A 16,472-nucleotide genomic window follows, 5' to 3' on the forward strand; every position below is an offset into this window, starting at 1 on the left:
CTTCCTTTTTAAGGCTGAATAGTATTCCATCATATATCTATGCCACATTTTCCTTATCCGTGATATGTCTGTACCACAGTTTCCTTATCTGAATACACTACATTCCACTGTATATAGTGCTGTGAGTAGTAGCTGTGATTTGGAACTGCATAAAGTACAAGGAGGAAGACATGAGACTGGGTAAAATAGTTATGGATCACAAATGACTATAAAAAGTATTATTATTATTATTATTACCATTATTACTATATAACATATAACACTTGTTTGGTACTTACTGAATACCAGGCACCAAACTTTACATACGTTATCTAGTTTGACCCTCAAGACAACCTATGAGGTAGTTAGTATTTTATTATCTCCATTTTACAAATGAGTAAACTGAGATTAGCCCAGAGTCATATTAATACTGATGGGACAGGGATTTTAATCCATATCTGTCTAGAGCCCCCCACTCTTTAGCACCACGCTGCACTGCTTTTTACGTTACACTATGGGATTTAAAGTTTATCCTGTAAAAGAAGAGTAACTTTCAATAATATTTAAAGAGTAAAGTGACAGAACTTTCCTGTACACTTACCCCAAACCTCTACTACTCTGAAAGCTGTGAGAAGCAAGATTAAAGAAAAGTAAAACTACATCCAGAGCAAGCGGTAAAAAAGGTATTACACTGGGATTAAAGAGAGGAGGAAAAGGATGAAAGTTTAGGCTTTATAGGACTCAGTCATTAATTGTTTGGGGGAAATAGAAGAGAGGATAGAAACTTGGGAAACTGGATAGATAGTGATAAAAGTTGCTTACACATGGACTATTGGAGAATGAAGTTTGGAGGTAGAGAGCTTCAGTTCCAAGCGCATTCAGTTGGAGGTGCTCATGAGATCTTTGATGAAGTCTTGCGCCTCAGACTCAGGAGACAGTGTCACAGGCCAGAGTAATTGGATGTCATTGCCACATATCCTTATTGAAAGAACTAGCCTGCAGTGGATCCCTCAAGGCAGGTGTGTGAGAACAGCAGAATGAAGAGAATGGAAGATGAAATCACTTTAAAAATTAATTAATTTAAAAACTTAGATTTAGGATCTAGGCCTAGGAAGTTAACGTTGAGACATAATGGTCAGAAAGTTAAAGTACCAGAAGAGAGAACCAGAGGGAATAGAAGCCAAGGAGGGGTTCACTTTCAAGAAAGTAAGCATAGCCAATGATATTAAAAGAAGCATGTGGCTAGTAAGATTTCTCTCTCATGTTAAAAAATTCCAAGCAATACCATGGTGGAAAACAAAGAGCAATTATTGATTTCCATCTTCTTTCTTACAGAATCCTTACTTTGGATACTTTGGACATCAGAGATTTGAAGTTTGTCCTCCTTATTATTTAGAAGAGATGCTTGAACAAGATTTTTAAAAACCCAAAGAAAAAGATCCTCCTAAAGCAGAGAGTCCAGCCCCTGAACCCTCAGGGAATTCAACAGGTCCTGAGACTAATTTTACCCGGATAAATGCACCCAGTCCAAGCAAGAGTCAGAGTGGAAATGATACCAGCCCAACTGCAAACACTGTGAGCAATCCTACAGCTCAAAATGGGGTTATCCCTACAGTTACTATTTCAGGCCTGGGAGTGCCAAGTAGAATTCCATGGGGACCAAGTCAGCCAAATATTCATGAAAATTATCCAAATCCTAATATCCAAAGTTTTCCTGCAGGAAGACAATGGTGGTCCTATTGGTACCACCATGAGGCACAGACAGAATGGGCCTTTTTACCAAAACCAGCAAGTTCAAAGGGTTCCTCAGCAGAACTCTTTTGCTTGGGAAGGCAAACAAGCAGTTCATTCAGGAAATCCAATTTATCACAAAACTTATACTTCCACTGTAGAGACAATTCTCCCAATCATGCAAAAAATCCAGCAAATTTCAGAAGAAAGCCTCAAATAATCCCCCTGTGGAAACCAATTGTCCCTCTGGGTCCCCAACATGGTACTGTTGATCACAAAGAAAACATCCAAAATCCAAGACAGAAGCCACTGGGTCAAAAAGAAAGAATGGTCATTTCCACAGGGATCCAACTGGCCCCTGGAGAAACTCTCAAGACTATGGAGTTAATAAACCAAACTATAAACTGCCTCACCCTGAGGATAACATGCTAGTCCCAAATTTTAATTCTCTTGATCAAAGCAAAAACTCCTATTAGCCAAGAGGAGATTCCAGAAAAGCCCCAAATTCTGATGGACAAACTGAAAGCCAGATTTTGCCCAAAGGAATTATCTTAGAGTCAAGAAGAATCCTCTATAAATCAGAAATTAATCATCCAAAATTGAACCATAGTACATACCAGCCTGTATACCCTGAAGAAATCCCTTCCCCTGCAAGAGAACATTTTCCTGTTGGAAGAAACACTTGGAACCACCAAGAAACCTCTCCACCTTATAAGGAAGATCCCAGGATGCAGGAAGAACACTTACCTCATCCTTCCCGTGACTTTAGAGGAAGTGTTTACTACCGTGACTTTAACCCGTATGATCCCAAGGAAAATTCATCATACCTTAGAAGCAATTCATGAGATGAGAAAGATGATTCTCCCAGTACTAATACCAAAAATCCAATGTGCCCCATGAATACTCCAAATCCAAAAGAGACAGTCCCTTCTAATGAAGAGGACCCAATTGCTCCAACTGGAGATGAACCTTTCCCAGGACTAAGTAGATGGAGTACAAAGGAGTCAAGCTTTCCAGAAGGTCCAACAGTTAGGCATATGAAGGTGAGCAATATACCTCAAATCAACCAAAGGAATACCTTCCCTATTCCTTAAATAATCCATCAAAACCCAGGGAATATTTTCCTTATGGTGGATTTTACCCCTGGAACCCAGATGAGAAATTTCCATCATATAATATAGCTCCCACTGTAACACCACATATGGAGAGCAGGGGCTCTTATGCTGATAATGCTGTTGGACAAGAAGAAAGCACTCTGATTCCTTTTCTGAACTCCTGGGACCACAGGATTCAAGCCCAAGGGCAGAAAGAAAGAAGGCTATATTTGAACAGAAATTTCTGAGATCAGCCAACATATTTACACAAAGACCCTGCTAGTCCACCACACCAGAAAGAGAATCAGCCTTATTTCAGTAACTCCCAAGCTGAACTTCAGAAAAATCCAACATGGCATGAAGGTAACAATTTGAGTAATGGCATACAAATAACTAGGTTAAATTCACCCGAGGGAGAACATCTGACTGTCCAAGACTTAATTCCTCCAAGTTACCCAGTAGGTCAAAAAGAAGCACATTTATCTCACCTAAGCTACAGAGGTCATTGCTATGCTGGTGGTTCCACTATGACACCACTTGCCCAATGACAATCCACTTGCTTCACAAGACTACACTTCATCTTTTGCTCTTGCACCAGGGGAGAACCAAGACACCAGACCTCTGTACACTGAAGATACACAGACTAAGAATGCAAGACATACCATCTCCCTCAAAGCATCCTACCTGGCCAAAGGAACAGCTCAGAGAAAAGGCTGCCCAGGGAAAGCCAGAACCCAAGTCTTTTTGGAGATGATGTATCCACTCTGAGGAGGAGCACACCATGCTCTGTAAAGAACCAACTGGGCCAAAAGGGAATTATGCCCTTTCCCCAACCCAGCTCCCTTCAATCAAAGAATATATACCTTGTCTCAACAGTGATCTTGGAGGAGATAGGAACAATGTTTTGGAACAAATATTTGAAGGCATCCAGCTCAATGAAGGAACTGTTGGCCCTACTCCTGAGCAGCTTGTTATCAGTACACCTGATGAAGGCCCCAAGCCAGAAGAAATCCAAAGTGAAGTGCAAGGAAATGAAGGTGAAAGGCAACAAAGACCATCTAGCATCCTACAGTCACCTTGCTTTGGCTCCAAATTGGCAAAGTATCACTCCTCCAGCACTGGAACTCCATCTAGTGTTGGAAGGCTAGGCCCATTTGATGGGGATCCAATTATACCTACTGAATTCCTAACTCGTTGGCTGGGTTAACTACTGGGGCACAGTTTCAGAGTATAAATGTAGACCTACGTAATGCAGATGAAAACACTGCTTTTGATCCCCTTCAAATAGGGACCAATCCACAGGACCAGACACAAGAATGCTTACTACTTCAGGTGTAGGGACTTTGTCAACCAACCATTCTTTGGGGAAGGAAAATACCTGATATTCTACAGTGGTTCCCAAACTTTCCTACCCCCAAGACTTGACTAAGAATGTGACCCCCCTTGGTGATCCCTAACTTTTCCTCCGTTCCAGCAAGAGAAGGCAGCCCAGGTGATACTGATGAGGTTGCGTCTCTGAGTCTCACCGTCACTAATTAGCTCAGACCTAAAATTTTTTTAAAAAACAGGGAGACCATGACCATGCAGTGCCTTGCAACGTGGAAACCACTTGTCTGGGTTAGTTTCCCTTTGCCCTTTACTTGCTGATCCTCCTTCTCTCAGAGTTCCACAAATGCAAAATCCTCTGCATTTGCCAGACAGAAAGGCAAATGAACTTTCTACTTTATGTATGGAGATCTCTACATCTGTATAATCCTAATGATTATACATTTTTTTCTTGTGTTGGTTTTGTCAGTTTCTTTTTCCCTAGTTAAATTCTCTTGGCATTTTTTTTCTTCTACTACCTCTTTCTTTACCTTCATTGTTTCATTTGTTATTTCTTCCTTCCTTCCTTTTCTTCCTGTCAACAGTTCTATATTTAGCTTTCTTTTTTTCTTTCCCAGCTATCACTTCTTAAGTCCTAAGCTGTCTTTAACCACACTAGTCTTTACATCTACCTTCTCCATTCTGTCATCCTCTCCTCCCACATTTCTTTTCTGTCTCCTAATATATCACTTGTTGATCAACCCCTTTCTTCTCTGATTTCTTTCTTCTCTTCAATTTATCTTTTCCCTTCTCCACCATTTTCCTATCTTAAGATTGCATGTCTCTCTCCCTTTTTGTATCTTTACTCTCCAAATTCTATCCTAAATTTTTCTTGACCCAGTCTAACCATATTGTAGAATACATTCCAGAAATAGTAAACAATGATACCTACTTTCATTTTTAATTTTCTTATGGCCTTTATCAGGTAGACACAGGTCAGCAGAGGAACACATTCAAGGACAAATATGGTTTGCCCAGAGCTAGGCACCTGGGGACAAGGCTTAGGAACAAGGCAGGTAGAACTGCCACTCTGGGACTGAGCATCCAGATGGAAAGGGTAGTGCCTGCCACATCCCGTCATTAACTGTAGGATCTGGAGAGGAAACATTTTAGGAAACTGTCCTGTCAAATAAGAGAATGTTTAGTATTCTTTAATAGTACAGTACTGGCAATTCTACTATATGCTGCTACTAACATAACATAACATTCTTCACATCCTGTTAGAATTATTTGCAGACACGCTCTCTTTGTATCTTGATTAAATAGTGTAAATTATTTTGTAAAGTAGATGAAAGGAAGGGAGCGACACACAGCAGCAATTCACCGGAGAATTCCACTGTATTAGAGAAAGGTGCTGGGTTATATAGGAAGGGGCATGAGCTGATTGAGGTGTCACTTCTATGGGGCTGGTGGCTATTGGCTAGGTGCTGGGATTAGGGGGGCGAGGGGTGATTGGGCTTCAGGTGGCGCTGGTGGGAACCGAGGACCCGGAAGAGAAGCAGGAAGTTTGCCATCTTATGGGTGGGGGCCCTTCAGTAGATATTTCTATATTGCCTTGCTTAGGATATATCTAAGTGTTTTGTTCTGTTTGTTTTTATTAATGGCATTTTAGCCTACTATCTGTATATTCCTTCACAAGGGGAAGAATTTTCTAAATTATCTAGAACATTACCTTCTTACTCTAAAGAGAGTCTCAGGAGAAAATTTCCTGGGACAGATTTCATAAGAAGATCTCAGAAATTTGGAAAAATAACAGTGTCAAAAACTTCCTGAGGAAAGGAATCTTGTCCATTGAATTTTCTGAAGTTTCTGGAACATTGTTTTGCACATAATAAATAAACAATAAATATTTACTGATTGCCTAATTTCAAAGCTCCCATGAAAATCCCACAGTGTGTTTTTCCTGTGGGTGAACCATCTGGGATCCTGAACGAGCTCCCCACTCTGTAGCTTTATATATCCAGCAGTATTTGCTTCACAGACTCTCAGGGTAAGAAGAGATCTTAGAGGAAGGTTATCTAGGCCACCCACTAGTTGCTAAAATCCCCCCCAAACATAAACATGAGCAACTTCTTCATGAACATATCTCTCCGGACAAGGGAAACAAAAGCAAAAATGAACAAGTGGGACTATATCAAACTACATAGCTTCTGTACAGCAAAGAACACCATCAGTAGAACAAAAAGATGTCATACAGTATGGGAGAATATATTCATAAATCACATATCCAATAAGGTGTTGACATTCAAATTATAGAAAGAGCTCATGCACCTCAACAAACAAAAAGCAAATAAGCCCATTAAAAAATGGGCAAAGGAGCTGAACAGACACTTCTCCAAAAAAAAAATTCAGATGGCCAACAGACACATGAAAAGATGCTCCACATCGCTAATCATCAGAGAAATGCAAATTAAAACCACAATGAGATACCACCTCACACCAGTTAGGATGGCCACCATCCAAAACACAAGCAACAAATGTTGGTGAGGATGTGGAGAAAGGGGAACCCTCCTACACTGTTGGTGGAAATGTAAACTAGTTCAACCATTGTGGAAAGCAGTATGGAGACTCCTCAAAAAACTCAAAATAGAAATACCATTTGACCCAGCAATTCCACTCCCAGGAATTTATCCTAAGAATGTAGGATTCCAGTTTCAAAAAGACATATGCACCCCTATGTTTATCACAGCACTATTTACAATAGCCAAGAAATGGAAGCAACCTAAGTGTCCATCAGTAGATGAATGGATAAAGAAGATGTGGTACATATATACACAGTGGAATATTATTCAGATATAAGAAGAAAACAAATCCTGCATGGAGCTAGAGGGTATTATGCTCAGTGAAATAAGCCAGGCAGAGAAAGACAAGTGTCAAATGATTTCACTCATCTGTGGAGTATAACCACAAAGCAAAACTGAAGGAACAAAACACCAGCAGACTCACAGAACCCAAGGATTAACAGTTACCAAAGGGAAAGGGACTGGGGAGGATGGGTGGGAAGGGAGGGATAAGGGGGAAAAGGGGGCATTATGATTCGCACACATAATGTAGGGGTTGGGGGGCATGGGGAAGACAGTATAACACAGAGAAGACAAGTAGTGATTCTATAGCATCTTACTATGCTAATGGACATCTTACTACGCTGATGTGACTGTAATGGGGTATGTGATGGGGACTTGATAATAGGAGGAGTCTAGTAACCATAATGTTGCTCATGTAATTGTACATTAATAATAACAAAAGAAAAAAGAAAAAAATAAATTCTCCCCAATACCACTTTTATATTGTAATCACACACTAAATAATCATTAACTATTCTATATAAAACTATCTCTTAAGAATTATCCTTATTAAAGTAAAACTATGCTGTTTCATGACTTTTTTCCAAATGATTTTTTAATCTAGATATGAAATATTTTCAATACAAAATAAGAATTCACTTCCATATTTTATCAAAATGCATGGATCATATATTTATTTCAACAGACATGTTCATACATTTTCATCTATGAGGCACACACCTGAAATTATTATCTGGGCCCTCTCTAATGTACACTATAAAAGAACAGTGGGACAAAAAGCATCTATTGAATCTGAGGATACAGAGTGAAAAAATAGAAGGAAAAATATCCCTATAGAAAATGACTCTTCATCTCACCCACACAGGTATCCTTCTGCAAGCCTGAATACCAAGCCTGAATTCCTTACAGTAAATAAATTACTCTGTGTGCCCTTGCTAATTTACTGCTAAAGCTTTAAATCAGCTCTAGGGTTATGGTGCACATAGTGGAGGTGGCAGGCTCTGAAAGCAGTCCCCTCCTGTCTCAGGCACCCTGATCCCACTGCCACAGCGCCACTTCTAGGGCGAGTGCCTACATCTAGTGGCCATTACTTGCTGGGTCTAAAATGACTCGATGTGTCTTGGTGGTGTCTTTAGTTGATAAAGTAGTAAATCAAGAATAAGAAAATAATAGCTGAGGATGACAAACCTTACAGGAGATAATCCAGCAAGACTAACACACCTGCTCTATAAGCTTTTCTATCTCACAGCCTAGCATAGATTTCTCTAGAGGATAGTTGGACACAGATCTGGCTGGCTGGGGGAAATCTTGTACTCTTCACTTTAAGCAGGCAGCAAAGGAGGAGGATGAAACATGGGGTCCAGCCACCTCTGAAAACTCAGCCTCCTCATAGCCATTATTAGCATGAAGATTCTCCCCAGGCTCTTTCGATTCCCTAAACATGCTTTACGTTAGTCACTCACATCAAAGTCTTAAATTTTTACATTTTCAAAAACAATTCACAAGACATAACCTTCAAGGGACTTTTATTACTTCTTTCGACGTATCTCTGCCCTCACCCCACTCTCCTAGTCATGACTGTAGGACCCTAAAGACTCATCTTGCCCTCAGGAAACCAAACTTCACTTCTAAAAGCCAAAAAGGGAACTAGAAATGTTGGACTTCAGATCAACAACTCTGTCCCTCCTTCACAAAACCTCAGAGATTTCACTGTGCCTGAGGCCAACTGCCCAATTAAAACTCAAAAGGAAACTGCACTTGATGGAAATAGGTTATCACCATTTCACAACTGAATAGAGCTTTGGGGTTTGGCCACCTGTTCTTCCTTGCCTCTGTACCTCACCATTAACCCAGTAACATCAGACACTGGGCCTTTTTCTCTCCCTTTAAATTCACAGCCAATAAAGCTTAGCAAGAAACAGGATTCAACTGTGAGCAAACAAACTCCATGCTGGCAGAGGAAAATGTTTCCCATACAAAAGGGGGAAGCTGACCTGTGATTCAGCATAGACATAATCGTGAAGTCACTGAGGCTGCCCTCTGTGCTCCATTGTCTCCTGAGTCAAACTATGTCCTTCCCTGGGTCAAGTTCATCTGCTGTTATAGGGCCCTTCCATCTGCCTGAGCACCCAGCACCCGCCATATCTGTGCTTCATCAGGACAGTAATTCTCTCCGGGCTTATCAAATAGCCAGGCCTTGTTCCCTGCTACACTGCACAAAACAGGTATTTGCTGTGATTAATCTGGTAAAAGGATTCTTTTTCAAGTGTTGGCTAATACATAGTCCTCCCAAATTACCCATCACACCCTTACAGAGTGAGTCTAATCATGGCATACTTACAGAAGGATAATGGTGGGGATTTATTTCTGTAGAACCTTGTCAGTCCTTCAGCTGTTAAACCACACTGGCAGCTGCCTACTTTACCTAGGATTCAGGCTGTTTGGGACAGTGGTGCATGCTACACAAGCATTTCTCAAGCTTTAATGTGTGCATGAATCTTGTTAAAACACAGATTTTGATTACATTATCTGGAGGGAGCCTGCAATCTGTATTATGAACATGCTTTCAGCTGGCAATGAATCAGCCAGTTGGTAGACCGAAGTTGGAATGAAGTAGTAGCCTATCTCCTGTAAATGTGGAACAACTGCACACTCACCAGGGAAGGGACAGAAAGGTCTTGACCACTGAAAAACCTGAATATCACCAATTTGAGGGGATGTGTATAAATGAAGCATGTAAGTAAAAGGTTCAATAGAGAACACAGAAAGAGAAGCAAGTCAATCTAGTCTTTATTCCTGCATTTATTTTATGCTTCTTCCTGTTTCTGCCTGGCTTATGTAGTTCTAGAAAGTTCTACCCAATCCATGAAGGCCCTATTCCATTAATTTCTCCTCCAAAATTACTCAAGCCCTATCATGCCCAGCTTCCCTAAAGACTCACAGCAAATTGTCTTTTTTATTTAATCACACATTTTCCTATAGCACATGCTGTTATTTTCTCTTATGTTGGTTCTGCCTATACAAGAGGAGAGAAAACTCCTAAAAAGTAAGGCTCAGTCATATTTTTATTATAGCGTATCCCTCATAGCAACCGGCACTGTGCTGGGCATAGAGTGGATGTTTAATAAACATCACTTTTTCTTTAAATACATTTTGTAAATGGATGGAAATTTAGTATTTCCCAAAATTTAATAATTGATTACAAATAAAAATTAATGATTAATAGTATTTCTAATAATAAAATGCACGCTTATTGTGTAAAATTTGATGAATACTGAAAAGTAACAACAAATTAAATAAAACATAATCCCTAATATTAATCTAATATTAATATTTGCCACCTATTTCCCAGGTGTGTATGGGAAGGGGTTCTTAAAGTAATTCCTTCATGAAATATGCTACATTTTTCTGTTCACATTATATAAGCAATTTCTGTAAAATTAAAAATAATTAAAATCTCATTTTTGTTGTCTGTTAAAATACTTGAAGTATACTGTAATATCAATCCCTTTAATGCTATACACAGTTTCTTATGAATTTTCAGTATCATAAATAATGTAATGATAAATATCTTTATGCCTCTTTTTCCATATTTCTGCTTATTTCCTCAGAAGTGGAATTACTGAATCCTACAATAGCTATACTAAGTGGTATACATACATTATAGCAATATACATATATTACATACATTACAGTAATAGACACACATTATATTACATGTATTCTCATTTTTATAAAAATCTGTAAGATGTTTTGACTCCCATTTTCAACCTTGGATTGAATGAACTTGCCCTTAGTGACTGCCTGTATTCCAACCTAGGCCATGGATTTGCCCACTCTACTATACTGCCACCCAAACCAAGATCTGGAAAGTCCATTAGAGGGTAATTTTCCTATTCCACTACTTCCAGGCTAGAGAGTCTGTGCATGTCTGGTCATGAGAGTGTATACATCTGTGGGTTTGTGACTGCAGAAGTGTAATTATGGTTCACACTGAATATCAAGTTATATAAGACCATTAAAAATGACATTTGTCTTAAAGTGAAAATTGAACACTTGGCTTGGGTCTACTGGTTTCTAAGGGACTGACACAAATAAGTTATACTCTTATTATTAATTAATGTAATTTTTCTCTGCTAGTGCTAAATGTGCTCACATAAGTAAATGGATAATTTGTCAAAAACAATCCAGAAGGAAAACCTTCTCACCAATAGGACCCACTTCTACCTGTCTTTTCAAAATATCACACATTTAATTCAAATTAAAAAGGCAGGACAAGAATTCAAGATGGCGGCATGAGAGGTGAGACAGAGATGTTCTCCCAAAACCATGTATAATATGAAAATATAGTTAACACAACTAATCCCAAAAAAGGCAATGGGAAAGAAGGCTGTGCCAGACTGCATACACCAGGAGAACAGAGCAGACCTCATGAAAGAGTGTAACGTACCAAAGTCTTGATCCAGCAGGACCCAAGCCCTTCCCCCACCCCAGCTCACTGGCGGGAGGAAGAGAAACAGAGCAGGGAGGGTGTGGAAGCTTAGGGCTGCTGAACACACAGCCCTGGAGATCTGCTTTGGGAGCATAAACTTACATTGCATGGTGCTCTGGAGATCAGTGGGGTTGGAAAGCTAAAACAGGTGGAATACTTGGAGAGACTGACATTCCAGCCATTAGTAGAAGACAGGGATCCACATCAGCCGCTCTGGGACAAAGGAAAGGTAGGTGGTCTTTGAGGCTTCCTAGCAGCAAGATGGCTGCTGAAGGGGCAGGGTATGCATGGAGCTTGCTACATGGGAGAAAGGCTAGGTGGACAAGGTTGTCTGGGTGCACTCTGCTCAGCAGGTTGGGAACTTTCAGGAGCTTAAGGCGCTCCATCCCGCTGGCTAGCTACCCAGCTCTGAGGCTCCCCACTTTTATACACAGCCTCCTGCGCCTTCCTCCTGACCTGCCAGCACCGGCTCGCAAACTGGCAGTCCCTGCCCTGCTGTCAGGCCAGCCAGAGGGAGGCACCACCTATGGCAGCTACAGATGCAAAGGACAGAGGCTTACATCTGTGTGTTGGCCCACTTGTTTCAACAATGGAGACAGGAACTGCAGCTGGGAAGCAGGAAACAGCTCTTTCCTCCCCACAGGCACCAGTGCCATTCCCCTGCAACTCCCCAGACACTCCAGGGGCTGAGCAACTCCAGAGAATAGAGCTTCTGGGCATTACAAGGTGCTATACACAAACCTGATTCAGACAAAAATCTCAGAAACACCAGAAAAAGGGCCAAATGAAACAGAACTCACCAATCTTCCAGAAAGAGAGTTCAAAATAAAAATCATAAACATACTCATGGAGGTGCAGAAAAATATTCAAGACCTCAGGGATGAATTTAGGAAGGGGATTCAATCATTAAGAAATTCCATATTTGAAATGAAACATACAATGGAGGGATTTAAAAGAAGATTAGATGTAGTAGAAGAGACGGTAAATGGAATAGAAATTAGAGAAGAGGAATACAAAGAAGCTGAGGCACAGAGAGAAAAAGAATCTATAAGAATGAAAGAATATTGAGATAAGTGTGTGACTTCCATTCCAATCCAAATGGAATAATATTCATATTGTAGGGGTACCAGAAGAAGAAGAGCGAGAAAAAGGAACAGAAGTGTCTTTGAGAAAGTAATTGCTGAAAACTTCCCCAATATTGGGAAGGAGATAGTTTCTCAGGCCATGGAGGTGCACAGATCTCCCAACACAAGGAACCAAAGGGAGACAACATCAAGACATATAATAATTAAAATGGCAAAGATCAAGGGTAAGGACAGACTTTTAAAAGCAGCTAGAGAGAGATAAAAGATCACATACAAAGGAAAACCCATCAGGCTATCATCAGACTTCTCAACAGAAACCTTACAGGCCAGAAGGGAGTGGCATGATATATTTAATGCAATGAAGCAGAAGGGCCTTGAACCAAGAATACTCTACTTGGCAGGATAATGATTTAAATTTGAAGGAGGGATTAAACAATTTTCAGAAAATAAAAGCTGAGAGAATTTACCTCCCATGAACTACCTCTACAGTGCATTTTGGAGGGACTGCTATAGATGGAAATGTTCCTAAGGCTAAATAGCTATCACTGGGGGAAATAAAACCACAGCAAAGAAAGGAGAACAATTAATTACTAAACAGATGCAAAATCAAATCACCTACCCACAAGAAAATCAAGGGATAGACAAAGAGGACAGAATATGATACATAATATATAAAGAATGGAAGAGGAAGAAAAAGGAGGGGGGGGGAAGAACCTTCAGGTTTTGTTTATAATAGCATAATAAGTGAGTTAAATTAGACTGTTAGATAGTAAGGGAATTACCCTTGAACCCTTGGTAACCATGAATCTAAAGCCTTCAATGGCAGTAAGTACATATCTATTGATAATTGCCCTAATTGTAAATAGTCTGAATGCACCAATCAAAGGAAATAGAGTCACTGAATGGATAAAAAAAAAAGACCAGTCTATATGCTGCCTATAAGAGACTCACTGCAAACCCAAAAACATATACAAACTGAAAGTAAAGAGATGGAAAAAGATACTTCATGCAACTAATAGGGAGAAAAAAGCAGGAGTTGCAGTACTTGTATAAGACAAAACAGACTTCAAAACAAAGAAAGTAACAGGAGACAAAGAAAAATATTACATAATGGTAATGGGATCAGTCCAGCAAGAGGATATAACTATTATAAATATCTATGCACACAACACAGGATCACCTACATAGATGAAACAAATACTAACAGAATTAAAGGGAAAAATAGAATGCAATGCATTCATTTTAGGAGACTTCAACACTCCACTCACTCCAAAGGACAGATCAACCAGACAGAAAATAAGTAAGGAGACAGAGGCACAGAACAAGGTGTTAGAACAGATGGACTTAACGGACATCTACAGACACTCCATTCAGAAGCAACAGAATACACATTCTTCTCAAGTGTATGTGGAACATTTTCAAGAATAGATAATAAACTAAGTCACAAAAAGAGTCTCAGTAAATTAAAAAAGATTGAAATTGAACCAACCAGGTTCTCAGACCACAAAGGTATGAAACTAGAAATAAATTACAAAAAAACCCCAAAAAAGTCCACAAACACACAGAGGCTTAATAACATGCTCATAAATAATCAATGCATCAATGACCAAATAACAGAGATCAAGCAATATATGGAGACAAATGACAACAATAATTCAACACTGCAAAATCTGTGGGACACAGTGAAAGCTATGCTAAGAGGGAAGTATATTGCAAGACAGGTCTACCTCAGGAAAGAAGAACAATCCCACATGAACAGTCTAAACTCACAATTAACAAAACTAGAAAAAGGAGAACAAATGAGACACAAAGTCATTAGAAGGAGGGACATACTAAAGATTAGAGCAGAAATAAATAAAATTGAGAAGAATAAAACAATAAAGAGAATCAATGAAAGCAGGAGCTGGTTCTCTGAGAAAATAAACAAAATAGATAAACCCCTAGCCAAACTTATCAAGGAAAAAAGATAGTCTACCCACATAAACAGAATCAGAAATGAGAAAGGAAAAATCACTACCGACACAACCAAAATACAAAGAATTATAAGAGAATGCTATGAAAAATTGTATGCTAACAAACTGGATAACCTAGAAGAAATAGACAACTTTCTAGAAAAATACAACTTTCCAAGGCTGATCCAGGAAGAAACAGAAAATCTGAATAGACCAATTATCAGCAAGGAAATCGAAATGGTAATTTAAAAAACTACCTAAGAACAAAACTCCTGAACCAGATGGTTTCACTGCTGAATTTCATCAAACACTTAGTGAAGACCTAATACCCATCCTATTAAAGTTTTCTAAAAAGTAAAAGAGCAGGGAATACTCCCAAACTCATTCTACAAGGCAGCATCACTCTAATACCAAAGCTAGGCAGACACCACAAAAAAAGAAAATTACAGACCAATATCCCTGATGAATATAGATGCAAAAATACTCAACAAAATATTAGCAAACCAAGTTCAAAAATACATCAAAAAGATCATCCATTATGATCAAGTAAGATCTATTTCAGGGATGCAAGGGTGGTACAACATTCAAAATTCCATCAATATCATCCACCTCATCAATAAAAACGACAAAAACCACATGATCATCTCCATTGATGCTGAAAAAGCATTCAACAAAATTCAACATCCATTCAGGATAAAAACTCTCAACAAAATGGGTATAGAGGGCAAGTACCTCAACATAATAAAGGCCATATATGACAAACCCACAGCCAACATTATATTTAACAGTGAGAAGCTGAAAGCTTTTCCTTTAAGATTGGGAACAAGACAAAGATGCCCACTGTCCCCACTTTAATTCAACATAGTTCTGGAGGTCCTAGCCACAGCAATCAGACAACACAAAGAAATAAAGGCATTCAGATTGGCAAGGAAGAACTCAAACTGTCCCTGTTTGCAGATGACATGATATTGTACATAAAAAACCCTAAAGAATCCACTCCAAAACTACTAGATCTAATATCTGAATTCAGCAAAGTTGCAGGACACAAAATTAATATGCAGAAGTCTGTTGTATTCCTATACACTAATGATGAACTAACAGAGAAATCAGGAAAACAATTTCATTCAAAAAGAATAAAATACCTAGGAATAAATCTAACCAAGGAAGTAAAAGACCTATACCCTGAAAACTACAAGACACTCATGAGAGAAATTAAAGAAGATACCAATACATGGAAATACACCCCATGCTCATGGATAGGAAGAATTAATAATGTCAAAATGGCCATCCTGCCTAAAGCAATCTACAGATTCAATGCAATCCCTATCAAAATATCAAAAGCATTCTTCAATGAACTAGAGAAAATAGTTCTAAAATTCATATGGAACCACCAAAGACCCTGAATAGCCAAAGCAATCCTGAGAAGGAAGAATAAAGTAGGGGTATCTGGCTCCCCAACTTCAAGCTCTACTACAAAGCCACCGTAATCAAGACAATTTGGTACTGGCAGAAGAACACACCTATAGACCAATGGAACAGACTAGAGAGCCCAGATATAAACCCAACCATATATGGTCAATTAATATATGATAAAGGAGCCATGGATATACAATGGGGAAATGACAGCCTCTTCAACAGCTGGTGTTGGCAAAACTGGACAGCTACATACAAGAGAATGAAACTAGATTATTGTTAACCCCATACACAAAAGTAAACTCAAAGTGGATCAAAGACCTGAATGTAAGTCATCAAACCATAAAACTCTTAGAATATAACATAGGCAAAAAGCTCTTGGACATAAACATGAGCAACTTTTTCCTGAAGGCTTCTCCTTGGGCAAGGAGAGCAAAATAAAAAATGAACAAATGGGACTACGTCATGCTAAAAAGCTTCTGTACAGCAAAGGAGACCATCAGCAGAACAAAAATGCATCCTACAGTATGGGAGAATAGATTTGTAAATGACATATC

The 16,472-nt window shown here is 39.2% G+C and overlaps 1 protein-coding gene across 1 annotated transcript; it reads left to right on the forward strand.

The window, feature by feature from the left end:
- The first annotated feature begins 1,365 nt into the window (after positions 1–1,365).
- Positions 1,366–4,265, forward strand: ENAM (enamelin). Its single transcript, XM_036879006.2, is given in 9 exon segments — positions 1,366–1,716; positions 1,718–1,865; positions 1,868–2,050; positions 2,053–2,745; positions 2,748–3,334; positions 3,336–3,468; positions 3,471–3,661; positions 3,664–3,985; positions 3,988–4,265. Coding segments are annotated over 9 exon segments (2,748 nt in total). The 5' UTR covers positions 1,366–1,380; the 3' UTR covers positions 4,143–4,265.
- The last annotated feature ends 12,207 nt before the right edge of the window (positions 4,266–16,472 follow it).

This window comes from Manis pentadactyla, chromosome 5 (genome assembly GCF_030020395.1).
Source record: "Manis pentadactyla isolate mManPen7 chromosome 5, mManPen7.hap1, whole genome shotgun sequence".
In the NCBI taxonomy this organism is placed as follows: domain Eukaryota; kingdom Metazoa; phylum Chordata; class Mammalia; order Pholidota; family Manidae; genus Manis; species Manis pentadactyla.